This window comes from Nelusetta ayraudi, unplaced genomic scaffold (genome assembly GCF_046127955.1).
Source record: "Nelusetta ayraudi isolate G7.1 ecotype Tasmania unplaced genomic scaffold, CSIRO-AGI_Nayr_v1 ptg000048l, whole genome shotgun sequence".
NCBI lineage: Eukaryota > Metazoa > Chordata > Actinopteri > Tetraodontiformes > Monacanthidae > Nelusetta > Nelusetta ayraudi.
The window spans coordinates 10,553,549-10,571,430 of NW_027466098.1; the positions used below are offsets into that span (position 1 = coordinate 10,553,549).

Here is a 17,882-nt window from a genome sequence, read left to right on the forward strand (position 1 = left end):
AAACAAAAATAAATAAAAAAAAAAGACACACTTTGTGTTTAAACATGTATTTCATTTTTTCAAAAAAAAAAGAAAAAGAACAGAAAAAGAAAGAAAGCATTCAAAGTGAAAAACATTTTTGAGCATCTTCAGTATCCTGGTGTTGACTCTTTGGTGCACCGCGAAGGAGACCAGCCAGTTACATAAGTATCACATGCTTCAGTTATTTACAGGTGGCAAAAAAACACAAAAAAAAGGATCCTCTACTCATCGTCATCGTCGTCATCGTCATCATTAAAGTAAGAGCGCTGCCCTCTTGGTGCCGACCCCCACGCCCGGCCGGGGCCACCGCCACCGCTGGGGCCGCCGCCGCCGCCGCCAGTGGATTTCTCCTGGGTGGTGATGAGGTCGATGATGGCCGTGATGACGGCGCAGTCCTTGGACTGGCGGTTCTGCCAGTCCACCGGCGCCGGGTTCCGGATTTTCTCCTCCAGCAGGGAGTCCAGCTCTTTCTTCAAACTCTGGTGTGGAAACGGGCGGAGGAGGAATTTAGTCAGACGAGTTTCCGTTGGATCGCTGCCGTCAGATTTGATCAAATACATTTTGGCTGATGGATGTTGACGCACGCCGATTCTCATTCCAGTCAAACCGACCAAAGTCATATTTTCACATTCTGGTAGCGCCGATCAAACTTTGATGAAGGTTTTCACAAACTTTCGTTTTAATCCTGTGGGTGTTAAAAATCTATTGGAATCGTGCAGCTGTCAGTTCATGATGAGTTTTTTTTTTTTTTTTTCCTTCAAACCTAAAAAAGGACTAAAAACTAAAGACGATGTTCAGGCGATGGCGGCGATGTTTGGAAGCTGAGCTTGGAGTCGCCGCCGTCCTGCTGTGGCTTCGATTGACCAGCATCCACCAATAACCCACAACCCGTCTCTTTATGTGCTGTGTGAGTCATCTTCAGTCACTGCGTGTATGGAGCACCTGTAGCACGGAAACCATCTCATTGTGCTTGTGTTGCTCTACAGTAAGTAATGGGGAAATTGTTGCTGCTGCTGCTGCTGCTGCCTCTGTGCAACTCTGCTGCTTCCCGCATTTCCTGATCGTCATTCTGCGTCTTGTGAGCTCAGTGACTTTTTCTTGGCAGACTAGAGACGGGAGACGATTTTAAGACCTTTGAGACCTTGGCCGTCGGCGTCCAGGTGTCCTCCGCTTACCTTGACCAGGTGAGCGATGCGCGCCGGCGACCTGAAGACGATCCACTCGTCCACCGCCACCGTCTCCTCGCCCTCGTCCTTCTGGATGGTGATGTCGCCCCCGAAGAAGAGCAGCGAGAACGGGGACACCTCGGTGCAGTCGTACAGGAAGATCTGAGGAGAAGGCGGAGGTGGAGGTGGGGGAGGTGTTACCGGCCGAACGTGACGACAAGAGGACAACAAGAACCCTCGGCGACGGGGTGACACCGCCATGACAGCCACTCTGTGGCGCCGGGAGCCAAAAACGTCCCCGTTAGCGAAGAGGCGTTGAAATGTCACGATGCCCCCGGATCATGCACTTTTTTTTTCCCCCAGCCAAAACTCACCATTCAAATGTTTGTTTGGGTTTTTTTTTGTTTTATTAAAAAGTCTAGAAGACAAATCTCAAAATGCGTTCTTGCCGAGACGCAGAGAGGAAGCAGCGCGAGGTTCATCAGTGAGCCGAGGCGTCACGCGCAGTGAAGAGCGGCAGACTCCGGTCGGGGAGGGGAGGGGAGGGGGGAAAAAAATGCTCAGCTCTGAATGGTGCTGACAAAAGGAGAGGAAAAAAGAAAAGAAGCAAGGACGGCGGCATTTTTCCAATACCTGGCCAAGTGAGTGAACGGCGAGGCAGAGTGCGTCAGCCGAGATGAAAGCGCCGCGTCACCGCCGCTCGCTCGCAACAAGCTACCTTGAATCTGAAATATCCTTTTTTTTTTCTATTCTACCAGACTCAAAGGTGCGCCCCTACTGGGCAAAGGAGAAAAAACAAGACGGTAAAAATCAGACACGTTTATTAAAAAAGGGGAATCCTGTCTGCGGGAAGCTCTATCGCCGGCTTTACGGAGACGCAGGCAAAAAAAAAAAGAAGAAGAAAAGGCGAAACTGGTGTTTTCAGAAGACCGGCGTTGGGGCGGGCGAGGCGGAGAACAAAGACGGGGAAGGAGGGAGGGAGAGAGAGAGAGAGAGACAGAGAGAGAGAGAGAGAGAGAGAGAGGGTGGCGGTCGGTCAGGGAGCGGCGCTGACCGCTTCGCCTCCGCTGACGCTTCGCCTTTTGAAGCACAAAAGCCTTTGAGGGGGGGGAGTTGAAAGGCAGATTTTTTTTTTCCCCCTTTAATGAAATATTCATCCTGTGTAAACCTTTAGCCGCTCCGCATCGCCCTGCAGCCTCCATTCAGAGGCGGAAATAAAGGAAAAACTGACGCAACCCAAGGCCCGTGACAAGGGTCGTTTACCCCGCCTTCCCCTTCCCCAGACCCCGCCCCCTCTCCCCAGACCCCGCCCACTCACGCTGCTGGTCCTCATCTTCAGGTGGTAGATGAGCCACGTGTAGTTGAACTCCGTCTCCTCGGAGTTGACGGACTTGGGGTGGATGCACACCTTGCCGTCAGCCTGCGTGTACACCTTCACCCTGAGAAAATAAGGCCACGGGCTCATTATGCCAGGTATTAATATTTAAGCTCGCTGGGAGGAAAAAAACAAAACCCAGGAAGGACGCGTGATAAATGTTTCATCAGGGAAAAATAGAAAAAAGTTAGAAAAAGATTGAAGATTAAATACATCTTTTCGAAAAAACAGCATTTTCACTATTTCTCAGTATTATTTTTTTCACACACATATGTATAAATACACATACATATACACACATATGTATGTACAGTATGTATGTATATTCTGATATCACTATTTTATATAAAAATCTTTTAATCAGAAGTAAATAAAACTAATTAAAACATTTTCATTTGATTTTTACCAAGCTGTTTTATTTTTTTTTCAATCCTTAGTCATGTAACCACTATTATCATTATTTTCATCATAATCGCCGCAATTGCTGTGATTAAGGTTTTCTCCCCTTATTAACACATGACCTTCAAGTATAGTGCGTGTGTGTGTGTGTGTGTGTGTGTGTGTGTGTGTGCGCGCACGTGCGCCAGCTGCAGCTTTAACCGCGACGAGCGTCACCTGCGAAGCACTTGATGAAAACTCTCAGAGCGCTCGCAGTGACTCACTGTGTCCTCGTGGCTTTGTCATTCATTTCTACTCCTTCGCTCCTCAACGACAGACGTGACGGAAGCCGACGGCAAAACTGCGACGCCGTCACCTCGGACGTGAAAAAGCCACGCCTTCGTTCCGTATCTTGATTTCTTCGCCGCAGGGAGGACTCGCGACAGGCCCAGGCGCGGACGCAGCGACCCCGGCCGCCGCCGTCACCGAGACAGACGGGCCGAGGCGACGACCCTGCCGAGGGAGCGCGCGCGCGTGTCTTTTGGTGGTCGCAGCCGCTCGGCGTGACAGCTGCCCGAGGGCGACTCCGCCGAAGCACGCAGGTTTTTTTTTTTTGGCAATCTGGTCGGTGGAGATCGGACCAGACAGCTGCTTTCTTCCTCCCCTCAGAACTATAAAAATAGTTGCACGTAGCGATGTCTGATATTGACTTTTTTTTCTTTTCACCGATATCCCGATATTGTCCAACTCCTAATTTCCAATACCGATGTCAACCGATACCGATATATGCTGTGGTGGAATGAACACATCCTGGCTAATTTGTATTGTGATGTCGAGCTGGGTGTCCCGCGTGCTGTCGTCAGTTACGAACGAGCTATTTTGTTAGCAGCCGGCCACCGCTGAAACCACTCTGCCGGAACGCGTGCGTCGCTTGCTGTTATGCTTCGATGCGGTTTGATGACGTCATCAAGCATAGTAGCGATGAGTAAAGTAAAGTATTGTTATTTACTATTTAGTAATACCAGGAAATTTGAGGAATTAAATTTTTGGCATGACTACGAAATTCTGGAGAAATATTTTTTTTTAAAAGTCCTATTTTTATATATTTTTTCCCGATACCGATATTTTCCGATATAAATTTTTAACGCCTTTCTCGGCCGATAACATCGTACTTCCTCAGTTGCGTGTTGTGTTTTGTGCAGCGCAGACTCACCCCGGCCTCTTCTTGCTGTAAGACGGTCTGATCTTGGCCACCTTTGGATACAGTCCGGCCACGATCACGGCCTTGATTAACTTCTCGTTATCTGGGCAAATAAAGCGACAGATGAAGAAGGAACGATAACGGAAAAAGCTAAAGATGTTGCATTGGCATATACATATTTGAAAGTTCAGTCGCGACTGAAAAAGGCTTCTTGTTCTTTTTTCCCCAAGTTACCCGAGTTGACGTTAGACATGGAGTCTTTGGGGTCGGGGCTGCTGACGAAGCCTGCGTGCATCAGATGCTCAGCAAACTGACCCTTCATGTTGTGCAGCATCTGAAACACAAAATACGAGAGGATTTCAGAGAGGAAGCCAAAAAAAGTCAAAAATATCTTTTTTTATTGTTCCGTGCAGGGAAAACTGGTTTGCAGCCAGGAAATTGCACTCAAAAGACACAAAGGTACTGCACTATTATGACCCAAATGGACAACAACAGATTACATGACATACCGGGCAGATTAATAGAATCTTAAAAAAATAAGTGTTACAACAGAAGCACTTTGCAGCAAAGTGCAGAGTGCAGATATAAAGTGCCAAACAGTGATTGGTTTCAGCAGCTTTAACAGTCAGGGCAAGGAAAAAAAAAAAAAAAAAAAAAAAGAATTTCCCTCAGCGCGTCGGTGGGTCTCACCTGGAGCGTGTTGGCGGACAGGAAGTTGTCCCAGCAGAAGTCCTTCTCACACCTCGGCCCGCGCTGCTTGGCTTCCTCCCAGCCCTGGACCATCAACACACCATCAATTCAGTTGCCATCGGCTGATGCAGGGCGTGGGCAAAAAGTGACTGATGAGCGCGGCCGTACCTGGAAGGCGTTGACGATAGTCAGGTGGTCACTCTTGGAGTTTCTGGACAGGGTCTTCCTCCTCATGTCGGCCACCTTCTCCTTGCCCTGCGAGAGACGTGCGAGAGTTAAAGAACAGATTTTTTTGGCGGCCATAAATCTGCACCTGAAGGCCGAGCGCAGCGTGTCAGAGCGTCTGTGTCGCCGCCAACGCCGGCTTTCATGTCGGCGCCCCCTACCATGGGGATGAAGAAAGGGTCTTTGAAGCTGAGGGCGGCGGCGATGGTGAGCACGGGGTCGAGGCAGCCCAGCAGAGCCCCGAACAGGATGAGCTTCCCAATGTGAGGTGACACGGGCAGGCGGGCCAGGTGGAAGCCCAGCGGCGTCAGGTTCTCCGCGTGGTCCAGGGCGTTCTGGAGTGCGACACACACACACACACGTTTAGGCTCGGTTCGACCAAAGGAGGGCGACACGCTAGTTTGCATTTAATGAAAAGCTTCAAAATCTTCCTTCTTTTTTCTTTTTTCTTTCTTTTTTTTTTTGAGCTGAAAATATTGTTCACTGAAATTTTCAAATCATTTGATGATTTTTTTTTTATTTGCAGTCAGGAAATTGGAAACTTTGGGGGAAATCATGAGAAAGGAAAACGAAATGTTCAGACTGGGAGGCCAGTCAGTGGTCATTGCATCTCCGGGTGTCGAGTCTCACCAGGTCAGTCAGGTTCTTGATGGCGAGGCTGACGCCTTTCTCTGTGGGAGGGTCCAGGGCCTTCTCCAGGAACCGGGCGATGGAGCCAAGCTTCAGTATCTGGACGGCACGCCACGCAAAACAATCAAAATAAACGACCAGAGACGAAGAATTGATTGACTCTTAAAAGCTTTTTAAATAATTTGCAGAATTGCGTCTCGGAAGGAAACCACTGTGGATAATTGTCAGTTGTCGATAAGCAGACAATAAAGAAGATCATGATTTAGATGGAGCATGTTGTTAAAAAAAAATAATGGTTGAGTCACCGAAGAGCAAAGTATGTGCAAACAGTGAAGAAATGGGAGGCGGAGAACCTTTCTATCAGTTTCTGAAACCGTGAAATTATCATCACAGCTGAATTCACATCAGGCAACAGGAGCTTTAATTGTTTGCAAGGTGTACCTCACACACAAAAAAAAAGGGAAGGTTACAATATGGTAACCCCGGCCCTAAAAGCACAGATGGAGGAAGTGGGGGAGGGGCCGGGAGTGGGGGGGCGGACCTCTACTGAACACCAGGTGTGTTCATCACACAGCAGCAAGACAGAAAGAGAAAGGCAGCGCGCGGCCTCGTCTGACTAATAGCGGGGCGCCTGCAGAGTGTTTCTCACTCTGAGGTCAGCTTGATGCGTCGCTCTGACACTCAGCCACCGCTTTGGAGCTGGCGCACGCGCGCTCACATCAGACGGGTTCTCGCGCGGAAGACACTTTTGGCTGCGCGCGTCCGGTGAAAACCAGCAGCGAGCTCCATCAGCGCAGCGCCGAGGTGAACTCTGGCTCGCCATGCCATCTGCTCGCTTTTTAAATGTGAAAGCGAGTGGAATGTGATAAAATGGTGCGGAGAATAAAAAGGAAGCAGAGGGAAGTGGGAAAAAAAAAGAAAAAATGGCGTGCAACCAGATTAGGAAGAGGCAGTTGGTGGGAGAGGAGCAGGCCGGGAAGAGGGGGGGGGGGGGCCGCGCTGGAGAGAGAGAGAGAGAGAGAGAGGGAGCGCAAAAGAGCAACGAGGGGGGTGTGAGTCACAAGCCCGGATCTCATTAGGCAGGACGGCTTCGCCATTCAGCAGTGGAACCCCATTCACAGCAAGCCGACCCCACCGCGCTGACCTTGATCTGCAGGCACAGCTCCTCCAGCGGCGTCCGCATGATCTCCGGGAGCTGGTAGGCGTCCATCAGGCTGGCCCGCAGGCTGTTGTACAGGTGGTAGCACTTCCCCGGACGCACCCTGGAAGAGGGAAGGAAAGAAAACAAAAAAGACAAAAGTGGGTTGCGCGTTAGCCGCCACGCCGACAAGAAAAGGCTTAAATCTGGGAATCGACGGGACGGGACCGCACTCGGCGAGCGGCTCCTGCTAATTGGGCTTCCTGGAAACTGGCGGGAGAGCAGGATGAAGCTCAGTGGCAGAAAGCCGAGGTGACAATATGAGGGGTGAGGGTGTTGCGGGAGGCGGGGGGGGTAATCCCTCCAGATGAGCGCGGCCGCACGCCCGGGTGCGCTAACGTGACTCAATAATCCACGGCGCTCACCTGCCAGCGCGTCCTTTCCTCTGCTTGGCGTTGGCCAGGCTCACCCACTCCTCCGCCATGGTGCTGATGTTGTTGTTGGTGTCAAAGTGGGTCTCCTTGATCTTGCCGCCGTCGATCACGTAGACGACGTCGTCTATGGTGATGCTGCGGCGGGGGGGGGGGCAGACAGAAAAATGGGTCGAGAAGACAGAGAGCGTTTCAAAGGAGTCCGTCACATTTAGCGATGCAGTTAAATTTAGCCCTTTGGTGGATTTAGAGTGTGTGTTTATTGAGGGATGTGAGGGGAAGGACGTCAGCGTCTCAATTTGCTGGGGATTACGTGTGTGAGAGTGTGTGTGTTTGAGTGTGTGTGTGTGTGTGTGTGTGTGAAGGCATTTACAAATTGCCTGTCAAAAGCTGAATTCAAGGCACGACGACAGTGTTCACACTAAACTGAGGGAACTTATGCTAATTGGCCCCAAAAACCTGAATTAGCATTCACGAGCCAGACGCAGCAGTGAAGTTGTGCATTCAAATACACGCTGCACCCAAAATAGCATCCCTGTGTGTGTGTGTGTGTGTGTGTGTGTGTGTGTGTGTGTGTGCGTGTGTGCGTGTGTGTATGTATATATACATGCATGTATATTTAAACAGATATACAGACATATATACATACACACACACACACACACAAAAAAAACACACACATATATATACACATATACACACATATATATTTCTTAGATATATACATATATATCTATATATGTATGTACAGTATGTATGTAAATACACAAATATATTTATTTATTAAATGATTAATCATTTATTTATTTTAACCTGAACTATTGCACGCACATGCACAACCGTACCTGGTCTCGGCTATGTTTGTAGCGATGACGATCTTCTTGACTCCAGGAGGAGGCTTTTTGAAAACCTGACAGAGAGAGAAGATGGTCAGTCAAGTGAAGTCAATCAGGGAAAAACAAGTCGAGAAAAATAAGAAGAAGAGGGCAAACCTGCGTCTGATTAACCGTGGGCATGAGGGAGTGCAAAGGAATGATGACAAATCGGTCTAGAAGACAACAGGACAAAGACTCAGCAAAACAGTTTTTACAGTTTTACATTTTCTGTCAAAACAACTCATTGCAGAAATGTTTTGCAGTCACAAAAACACATTTGTTTGTTTACACATTTGTAAACGGGGGAGGGGGGGGGGGGGACTGGACAAAAAAGGACCATGACTGATGCAATTTTGCCTGACGGTCTTTAAACCTGTGTAAAGTAAATAAGTAAATGCATCCTAACGATACACGATGTGCTAAACGACATGTTGTGCATCAAGAACTCTTCCGTGGATGCATTTGTGTACCTGATCGGAACATCTGCTGGGCCATGAGCAGGTCGTTGAGGCTGCTGATGTTGTCCCAACCAGGCAGGAACACCAAGATCGCTCCTTCCTGTCAGACCAAGACAAGAATGTGAAAACTCAGCAGCTGGAACACACACACACACACACACACACACACACACACACACACACACACACACACACACACACACACACACACACACACACACACACACACACACACACACACACACACACACACACACACATAAAAAAATGAGCCACTAACAGTCAAAAACAGTTTGTGGAGCCAGAAATAGTGCCTGCGCCCTCAGAAGAAGACAACGAGCGCGTTGCGTTCAGCCGCCTGCTAGCACCACCGCAACAACCTCTGCTTTACGTCATCTCTGGCATCATCTGCATTTTGTCACAGCAGCTAATCAGATTAGGGTGTTAAGCCCATACGGGAGAAAATAAATAAATAAATACACGAACGGTCAAGGAAGCGTCGCTGTGAGGGAAAAAGACGTCTTTCTACTAACTAATGCAGCAGAAAGCTTCCCAGCTGTCCTATAATAGCTGCAAAACGGAACAACAGTGGTGGATGAGCAGCTGCAGCGTTGACGTGCCAGTCAGAGAAGAAGTTCAAAGTCAGCTTTGTTTTGACAAACTCCAAAGAAAACCACGCTGAAATATTTAAACTCGCGCATTGCCTCTGTTTGATTTTGCAGGAACGAGACGCTGCTAACCTGACATCTGGCTTTAGGGAAAAAAAACAAAAAAAAAAACATTTCTGATGCGATTGCAGAAGAACGTCGCCTTGATTTTTGACATTTCACTCCGTCTTGCGCCTGATCCCGGTCGCTACGAGGAGCGCACGCAGGTCTGCTGCTCCTCGGGCCTGCTGGAATGTGAATTATTCGCCGAGGTGCAAACAAAACGACGGGATTACACGCGGAAGTGTGAAGGGATGCGTGACTAATGGAAATGATGATGGCTGCGACCGCACAATGACAATCGCGCTACGCGCCATTCAAAGGGCCCCCGTCGAGAGCGCTTGTACCGACAGCCACATGCGCATAAGAAGGCACAGATTAGCAAAATATATACAGATAAATAAAACTGCGTCGACGTTTGGCAATCTGGGCAGAATCGGTGTTGGTGCGAGCAGAGCAGAGCAGAAGGTGTTTGTGCGATTGCATCTCGCCACATCAAAAGAGGCCGGGCTGAGACAGGCGCTATTCTCAGGATAATATTAAGCCGCTGTAAAATAATCATCCTATAAAAAGGACGACGGGGTGGGGGGGAGAAAAAAAAAACCCCGCTCTGGAGTGATTTCCTGCGAGGCAGAGATGAAGAGCAGACATTAGAAGTCGCTGCTGGGCTCTGAGGAGCTCTGCCTTTTAATTAGGACTAATTATTATTATCAGCGCTCAAACACTGGCACCCACACGGGATGCTGTGCGTGCGTGCGTGCGTGCGTGCGTGTGTGCGTGTGTGCGTGCGTGTGTGCGTGTGTGCGCGAGTAAAGAAGGGAGTGCAGAAGGGAGTGCATTGCAGGCGGCTCGCCCGGTGACAACCTAGCACGCACGCACAGACACACACCTCCCTGCGCCGCACAACTGCCAACTGATTTTATTCAAAGCAGAGAGAAAACCAAGGACGATTGGCTCCGTGCTGTCGGCTTGTGGAGGACTCGCCGCCCGCTGGCTGTTCATTACTGGCAGCGTGTCACCTCGGCAAGGCGTCTGATCCGGGACTCCGGTGACATAATTAACCAATCAGCGCGGCGGAGAGTCTGACGGGGCGGCCTGCGCGGCTCGGCTCGGCTCGGCTCGGCTTGGCCACGCAGGTCGCGGCGAATCAGCTGCTCCGCCGGCTCCGTGCGGCTGTGACTGATAGGGATCCAGCACCGAGCGAGCAGAGGATAATTATTCTGTCTGCCCGCGTTAGTCACTCCTCATTCATCTGCTCTCACCTCGCGTGTGCGATTCAAAGGAGAGAAGAAAAAAAAGAAATGCACCAACGCAGCCATAATACTGAAGAAGCGTCTTGGTTCCAGATCACGTTCGACAAAAGAGACGTCAGAAAGTCAGAGCTCAAGGGGGCCCGTTTCACCTGAGCAGGCGGTCCATTTACGACACTGCTGCTGCATTTGCTGCTGAAGGCTTCGGGAAAATGCAAAGCCGATCTGGCGGAGTCGGCGCAGGCGGCGGGACTGATGAAATTTAAATGACGGGAGAGAGGGAGGTGCCGTCGGAGAGCATCTGTTCGATCGCTCGTTAGCGCCGATCTGCTGCCGGGATCTGTGCGACTTCCTCTGATCGCACGTCCCTTGGCTTCGTCTGCTCCAGCCAGGACTGCTGTTCCATCAGCTGCATGCGTATCTCTACAGGCATCGGTGGGGATCGGACCTCAGACAATCATCCGTGGGGCCCGGTGCTCTAATGCGCCTATCAGTTATCAAAATGACAAGGGGAGTTTTTGTTGCACAAGAACCCCGGAGGTTTGAGACGATGATCTTTTATCTTTTAATTGATTGATTGTTGCCAGCAGCACTCACAATAGTTTATACCACTGCAGTTTTGCAGTGAAGAGATATTTGAATGTGTTTTCATGGGCACATTACCAAACTTTAAATGGTAAACGGACTGCACTTACATAGCGCTTTTCCAGCACTTTCACAGCACCTTCACGCCCACAAAGCCCTCTCATTCACCCATTCACAGACCAATGGGTGGCTGCTGCCATGCAAGGCGCTGCCAAGCAATTTAGGGTGAAGTGCCTTGCCCAAGGACACAACAACTTTGTGGACTAGGATGGAGCGGGATTTGAACCACAGTCGTCACTATTAAGAAATTATATTAATAGCAAGCAAGTCATGAAAAAGCTATATTACATCTATGTTTCCAGTGTTTTAAGAGTCATTTCAATAAAGAGCTAAATACTATGGGGCTTCAAAGATACATATTTTATTGTAACTTTGCTTTTGTTCATTTTCAATAGACATTAAAGCTACATGAGTTTTTTGCCTATCCCTCATACATTTTTATAGGCCACTCTGTCAAATTTTAAAACCCATTGTGGCCCACCAGTCAAAAAGTTTGCCCACCCCTGATCCAACCTAAGAGCAAATGAATGACGCGATTTCCAGGAAAGCACCCTGAAAGCAGCCTCGCAGCTTCACTCACCTCTTCGTTCAGCACAATGTGACGAATGAGTGAGACGATCAGGTCCAGGTCAATCTTCTCATCGCCATCCAACATCTCCACCGCACTAATCGTGTCATCAGAGTACCTGCAAAACACAGAAATACGTGCATCTAAACATCTTCCGTGAAAGTCAAGTAGTAGTAGTAGTAGTAGTAGTAGTAGTAGTAGTAGTATCAGTTAACTTGAGTGTGATTTTTGTTTTAGTTGAATTTATTTCTTTTAAGACAGGCACGCAATCTTTACTGTACGGAAGAGGATTAGGGCCACAAAAAGAGAAACAAATTAAGATTTTTTTTTCCCCTCCAAGTTTCCAATTCGAGAATAAAGTTGAAATTTCGAGAATAAAGTTGACGTGAAAAAAAGACAACATTTCGTGAACAAATTTGAAATTTTGCAATTAATGTCAATGTGAAGTAAGTCAAAATGTCGAGGATAAAGTGGAAAGGCTCTGCGCGCAAGACTAGTTTGCTGATTACTGTGGTTGAACTTTGTGGAATACACCTGTTTTTGGCAGTTTACCAACTTAACTGTGGGTAACTGGGTTAATCCACCAGCCATCCAGTCTACTCACCAATTTCCACTTTATTCGTCTTTTTTAATGTCATTTTTTTCACGAAATTTCAACTTTTTTCAAGAAATTTCAATTTAAAACTGAAAATGAAAACTTCAAATAAATATCTTCTTCCTGTCATATTTTTTTCTCTTCTTGTTGTCCTAATCCTCTTTCGTAAAACTTTGTGCCCATTCAAGTTCGGACGCAGTTCCAGCAGCTCATCACAGCTCAGGACTTTAGCTCCGTCACATCCAGCATAGCTAACAATAATCCTCTTCTCTGCGTTGGATGCATGTTGGGCAACTATAATTGAACCTCCACAAATGCTGGTTTCTACATGCCAAATCTCAGATGACTTGGTGTGAATGGGAAGTGGAGGGTGAGCAGGTTTGAAACAGGTTCAGGCGCAGAGCTCGACTTAAAAAAAAAAACCTTCGCCTTAAAAATAGATTTTAAAAATAGGCATCTGACTTTATTGCACAAGCGTTCGCATTCTGCAATCTTGTGATTCTTGCCGTGGTCATCCTGGCTTTTTAAAGTCTAAAAAGATAGCACCGAGCCAGGAAAATGAATTCTTCATCAGCGTTTTCTAACAAGATGTGTTTCGTGACTGTCACTGACCACTGAAGGAAAGAGAGAAATTCCACCCTTTACTCAACAGTACACAGTTCTCACAATCAGCCCACAGTTATGGCACCAAAAGATCTATAATTTAGATACTTAGACGTGTCAGAGGTGTCAAAGAAAACAAGAATCTAGCATGATTTGTTAAGCGTCTGAGCAAATTGTACAGTGTATTTTTTTTTTATTATTATTATTATTACTTTTTTTCACTTGATTCAAAAGTCAAAGGTCCAAATGGGACAGGAGGACACAGGACAGATGAACAGAAGATACTGTATCTCGTGCGCTTCCAGCAGCGGTTTGCTCCTCACCTGCCTTGCAGGGTGCGCAGGTAGCACGGCCAGCTCTCCTTGTACTCGGCCTCCTTCTCCTCCTTCTCAGGTCGGGAGTTGCGCCCCTGCCGAAAGCCCTTTTTCCACGCAGGACGACTGTCCTTATTCCGAGGGTGATACCTGGACGGACAAAACGGTCGGAATCGGATCGCGCTTGGACGACGGAGTTCGTCTGTGTGCGTTTCTATTCTGGTTCTACCTGGTTAACTCCACAACATCCTCAACGAGGAACTCCTCCACTGGGAAGGTCAAACCGGGAATGTGGATCATTGGACACCTGTCTGTTGACGGAGCAAAGAATTTCCCGGTGAATCCAAACGCAAGACGTTTTCGCCCTGCGAGGTTTAGTCGCTCTCGGAGGCCAACGCACCGAAATACTTAGAGAACTTCTCCGCGTTGAGCGTGGCGCTCATCAGGATGACCTTGAGGTCGTCTCGGACGTTCAGCAGATCCTTCACGATGGTGAGCAGAACGTCAGACTGCAGGTTTCTCTCGTGGATCTCGTCCAGCACCAGGTGGCTCACGCTGGACAACAATCTGCCGCACAAACAACAACGAAGACAAAAATAAGTAGCGGGGTCAAATTCTTTGTAATGTAAAAAGTTCAGTCTTGATGAATACAGAGAGACACATTTTGGGTTCATTTGGACAAACAAAGGGAAACAAGGGTGTTTGCTGACACTTTTACTGCAATGAACTCTGAACATGACTCATCAGGGAATCACAACTCCGCCCATAATTGGGTTCAGTTCATCTTAAGTGGCAATTAAGGAGGGAGGCAAAAAACAGACAAGTGCGGCCTTTCCTTAAGCTTAAATTATGGATGGCTGCAATAAACAACTTCATGTGACAAGCAAACCGAATCATTTAAGCGACTCAGATGAACTGAACCAATGCTTCTCCTGAACCAGGAGCAGAGAGGGAGAAATGTTCAGAGCAAAGTGACGGACAGCGATGTTGGTGGAGAACTCACGGGTCTGAACGGAGCCACTGAAGAATAATGCCGGTGGTACAGTACAGGATGGAACCTTGTCGCCGTGGTAACCGGCTTGAAAAATGTGAAGAGAAAATTGTTAGAAAAAAAAAAAAAGGCTTTACTTGTTGCAACCAACACAAATTAAGCTCAGCAGAGAATGAAGCGCAAACAAAGTCTGACAGCTTGCAGAGGTTGTTTTTTTTGTTTTTTTCTTTTTGTGCTGACTCATTTAAAGTTTAACCTTAATTAAGTGTTACAAATAAGTGGCCACATGAAATAAATGCTCTGTTTAAATGTATTTATCCAACAATATATTCTCATGCATTGCATCCTACAGTCAACCAACTGGTGATTAGCTGCAGTAAAACGCCACTTTTACGTCATCCAACACAGCAAAGACACTTCCATACCTCTGCAGACGAATCTGGTAACCGCAAGAATTTCTGTTCCCTACACTTTCTGCTCTCTCAGCTGCCACACGCTCTGCAACCTGGAAAAAAAAAGAAAAATATACACATATATAAATTCAGGTACATAAAAAAACAACTGGTGAACTGAAGCGTTGCACAAACACGCAGGTTTGGGACGTACTGAAATGGCACTGATGCGACGAGGCTGCGTGCAGATGACGCGACACACCGAACCCAGTCCCCTGTTGATGTGGTCGTCCAGGATGAACTGGGTGACCTGAGTGGTCTTCCCACACCCCGTCTCCCCGCTCACCACCAGCACCTGGTTCGAGTTGATGAGCCTGACCAACTCCTGATGACAGGAACAACAGAGACACGTTGACATGAGGATTAAACAGAGAGAGAGAGAGAATAATATCATTTAAATTAGAACACAACAACTATATTAAAAAAAAAAAGTCATGATGAGGAAAGTCAAAATCAGTTATTACCTCTTTTTTACTATAAGATGGTAGTTTCTCCCGAAAAGTCTGAAGAACAGAGAAAATGTTTTAACCTTTAATCAGAACAACTGTAACCCCAAAAATCAAGGCAACGTGATAATGAAGATCAACTTGAAGAAACATTGTCCTCACCAGCATTTCTTTGTACTTTCGATCCGACTTCTTGCTCTGCAGATCTTTTTTTAACCATTCATCCAAAGAATTGTCTCGGACAACTTCCTGAAATAGGAACTCTAGGTCCTTATCTCTCACTCTCACTTTCTCCTTATCATCCTTCTCACTTTCCTCCTGCTGCTGCACTCCTTCATCCCACGAGTCCGGGGGCTCATCTTTTACATTCGCTGCAGAGAAGAAACTGGACAAAGAAAGAAAAACGTTTTTTTCCATGAAATACACGTGAAGTACGTCAAAAAAAAAAAAAAAAAGCTTTGTGATGGCCTAATGTATATTTTTTAAACACATTTAAATTCAAACTTACCGTTGGGATTCAGATTTTTCTCTCTCCTCGTCCTCTGATCTAAACTCAGTCTTCACTTTTCTCTCTTCTGGCTCATCGCCGTCAAAGAAGCTGTGTGAAAAAAAAAAAAAAAAAAAAAGAATGGTGAAAAATGACTGACCATCCAGGTTGTACAATAAGTCAGCTTCCCTGCACGCAGCCAGACGTCAGACTGTCCTTTGCTGCCTTTACTTACCAGTGGCCTTTACTGGTAGCTGGGCGCCAGCTGTCAGATGCCACTGCTCCTCTGCTCCCTCTTCCCGGCTCGCGCTGATCACTCTGGACAGAGTTCAGCAACTCTGTGATGTGCTGCTCTCTGGACTCATCCATCTGGACCACAGCACGCTGGACAATGACAATAATAAATACATTTTTTTTTTTTTTAAAGGACGTTTCAGCCATGCTTTAACCCCCAGTCCTATTGCAGCCGAACAGCAGCAGAAATCACTTTCTCCTTTTAAAGATGATTTTGTTTTGACCTAAAGGCAGGTTTGGATAAGGACAAAAGAAACAGCAGGGGTGATGCTAATACATTTACCGGAGAGGTATCAGTGTGAAATCACGAAATGCTCATTTCCAGAGCTGCGTGTTTGAGCACATACTGACAGACTGAACACATCAATTATACTATTGATTAACAGCGATTCTCGTGTCTGCACAGACGTGATTTATGCAGCACTAACACAGTTAAGAACTGCTAAGTCATGCCATCATCATGTAATCCTACCACTCAGTGCCTACCGATCTCCGGTCAGCTTGTTTCTTTCTCACGGCGCCGTATCTTGCGTACCACAGTCCAATCTCTCGGCCCTTCAGATGTGAAGGATGTCGTCCACCTGCGTCCTGGTCCATGTCGGAGCTCTGTCCCCTAGAACCGCCTCCTCTGCCCCACCTCTCCCCGCTGCTATCCCGGTGTCCTCGACCCCCTCTCCTGCCCCTTCTCCCGCCGCCACCATATCCATAACTCATAACTCACTCAAGTCAATAGAAACAAATCAGTCAGTGCCACCGGCTAATGCTAACGGGACCGTTTTTTAAAAACAGAATGCGAGACGGAAATGGAAAATAAAATATTCGACAACGTAGCAACTCACTTTTCACTTCATTTCAAAGTCACATATACAGTTTTGTCAACCGGCTATTATTAACGAGAGAACGGTCTTCAAGTGCCGCTGTCAAAACACCGGCGTTCTATTTAGCTTGTCAGTGCAGACATCGAGGTTTGAGGCTAACTCCGCCTACTTCCTGGAACGTCATTTCCCCCTAACTACGGACGCCGATGTGGACGCTCAATGCAATGAAATATAGTGAAAAGGTCGACGTAAAAACATTCCCATACGAGGAAATATCTATGTAGGAAAGGATTACCCTTAAAAAAAATATAAATTTTAAAAAATAAATAAATAAAAATCAAATAGTTACTTATTAAACAAAAAATTCCTCCTTGTTTATTTTGTCTGTAATAAAACCGAATTCAGTCCTCATAACTGATAAAGATTATGCGACGAGCCTTTGCAGCCACATCGACGTGAAAACGTTTTGCAAAAAGGAAAAATACAGCATGTAAGTACGACTTTATGGTATTTCTATGATTGTGATTGATATAATAGGAACATGGACATTCAGAAATGTACAATAAATCAATCAGATACTACTAAAAAATATTTCCTCTTGTCTATTTTTGACTGAAATTGAATGGTGTTCACTCGGTTTTTTTTAGTATTATTTTTCAACTTTATTTAAATTCGACATTGACAAACAAATAAAAATGACCAACAAAACTTTGAAAAAAAAAGCTGTCTTGCTTTATTTCCAGCAAAACAAGTTCTTCAGCACTTTTTTTCCTGCTGAACAACTTGTTTAAGTAAAAAGAATTTAATGAAAATAATACTTCCATCAACTCAACAACATGGTACAGAAGCATCGTAATTACGAGATCTTTTCTCGTAATTACGAGATCCTGGTGCCTATTTTCTTTATTCAGTAAATGCAATGCACTTCCGTAACATGGCATTAAAAACAACAAAAATCTAGACTACCAAAATAAATGATTGAGTTGATATTTCAATTTGCATTTTCCTGTTTTGAAAGTGAAACATATTGTATAATTAATACTATTTTTTTTAATCATCTGAATTATTGCACCTCTCATACACATCAAATCGGTGTCCAAAAAGTACCCAGTTCAAAGGTCAAA

At 46.5% G+C, this 17,882-nt stretch overlaps 1 protein-coding gene across 1 annotated transcript; it reads right to left on the minus strand.

Annotated features, from left to right (window-relative positions):
* Positions 1 to 31: 31 nt before the first annotated feature.
* Positions 32 to 16,926, minus strand: dhx36 (DEAH (Asp-Glu-Ala-His) box polypeptide 36). The gene is made up of 26 exons (XM_076036256.1): positions 16,427 to 16,926; positions 15,882 to 16,030; positions 15,668 to 15,757; positions 15,322 to 15,544; positions 15,178 to 15,216; positions 14,868 to 15,038; positions 14,687 to 14,766; positions 14,274 to 14,348; positions 13,671 to 13,837; positions 13,500 to 13,581; positions 13,280 to 13,420; positions 11,771 to 11,876; positions 8,601 to 8,688; positions 8,248 to 8,303; positions 8,101 to 8,165; positions 7,250 to 7,393; positions 6,831 to 6,948; positions 5,687 to 5,785; positions 5,218 to 5,391; positions 5,000 to 5,086; positions 4,832 to 4,915; positions 4,376 to 4,475; positions 4,154 to 4,244; positions 2,506 to 2,626; positions 1,197 to 1,349; positions 32 to 500 (listed from the first exon to the last, which is right to left on the minus strand). Exons 1-26 carry the CDS (start codon positions 16,652 to 16,654, stop codon positions 243 to 245), a joined length of 3,189 nt encoding a protein of 1,062 aa, XP_075892371.1. The 5' UTR covers positions 16,655 to 16,926; the 3' UTR covers positions 32 to 242.
* Positions 16,927 to 17,882: the final 956 nt, after the last annotated feature.

Coding starts and splice junctions, on each gene's coding strand:
- dhx36 (XM_076036256.1), bottom strand. CDS start 16,654: ATGAGTTATGGATATGGTGGCGGCGGGAGAAGGGGCAGGAGAGGGGGT. Junction 11,877..13,279: donor CTGCGCACCCTGCAAGGCAG/GTGAGGAGCAAA, acceptor TGTGTTTTGCAG/GTACTCTGATGACACGATTA. Junction 4,245..4,375: donor CATGTCTAACGTCAACTCGG/GTAACTTGGGGA, acceptor TTATTTGCCCAG/ATAACGAGAAGTTAATCAAG.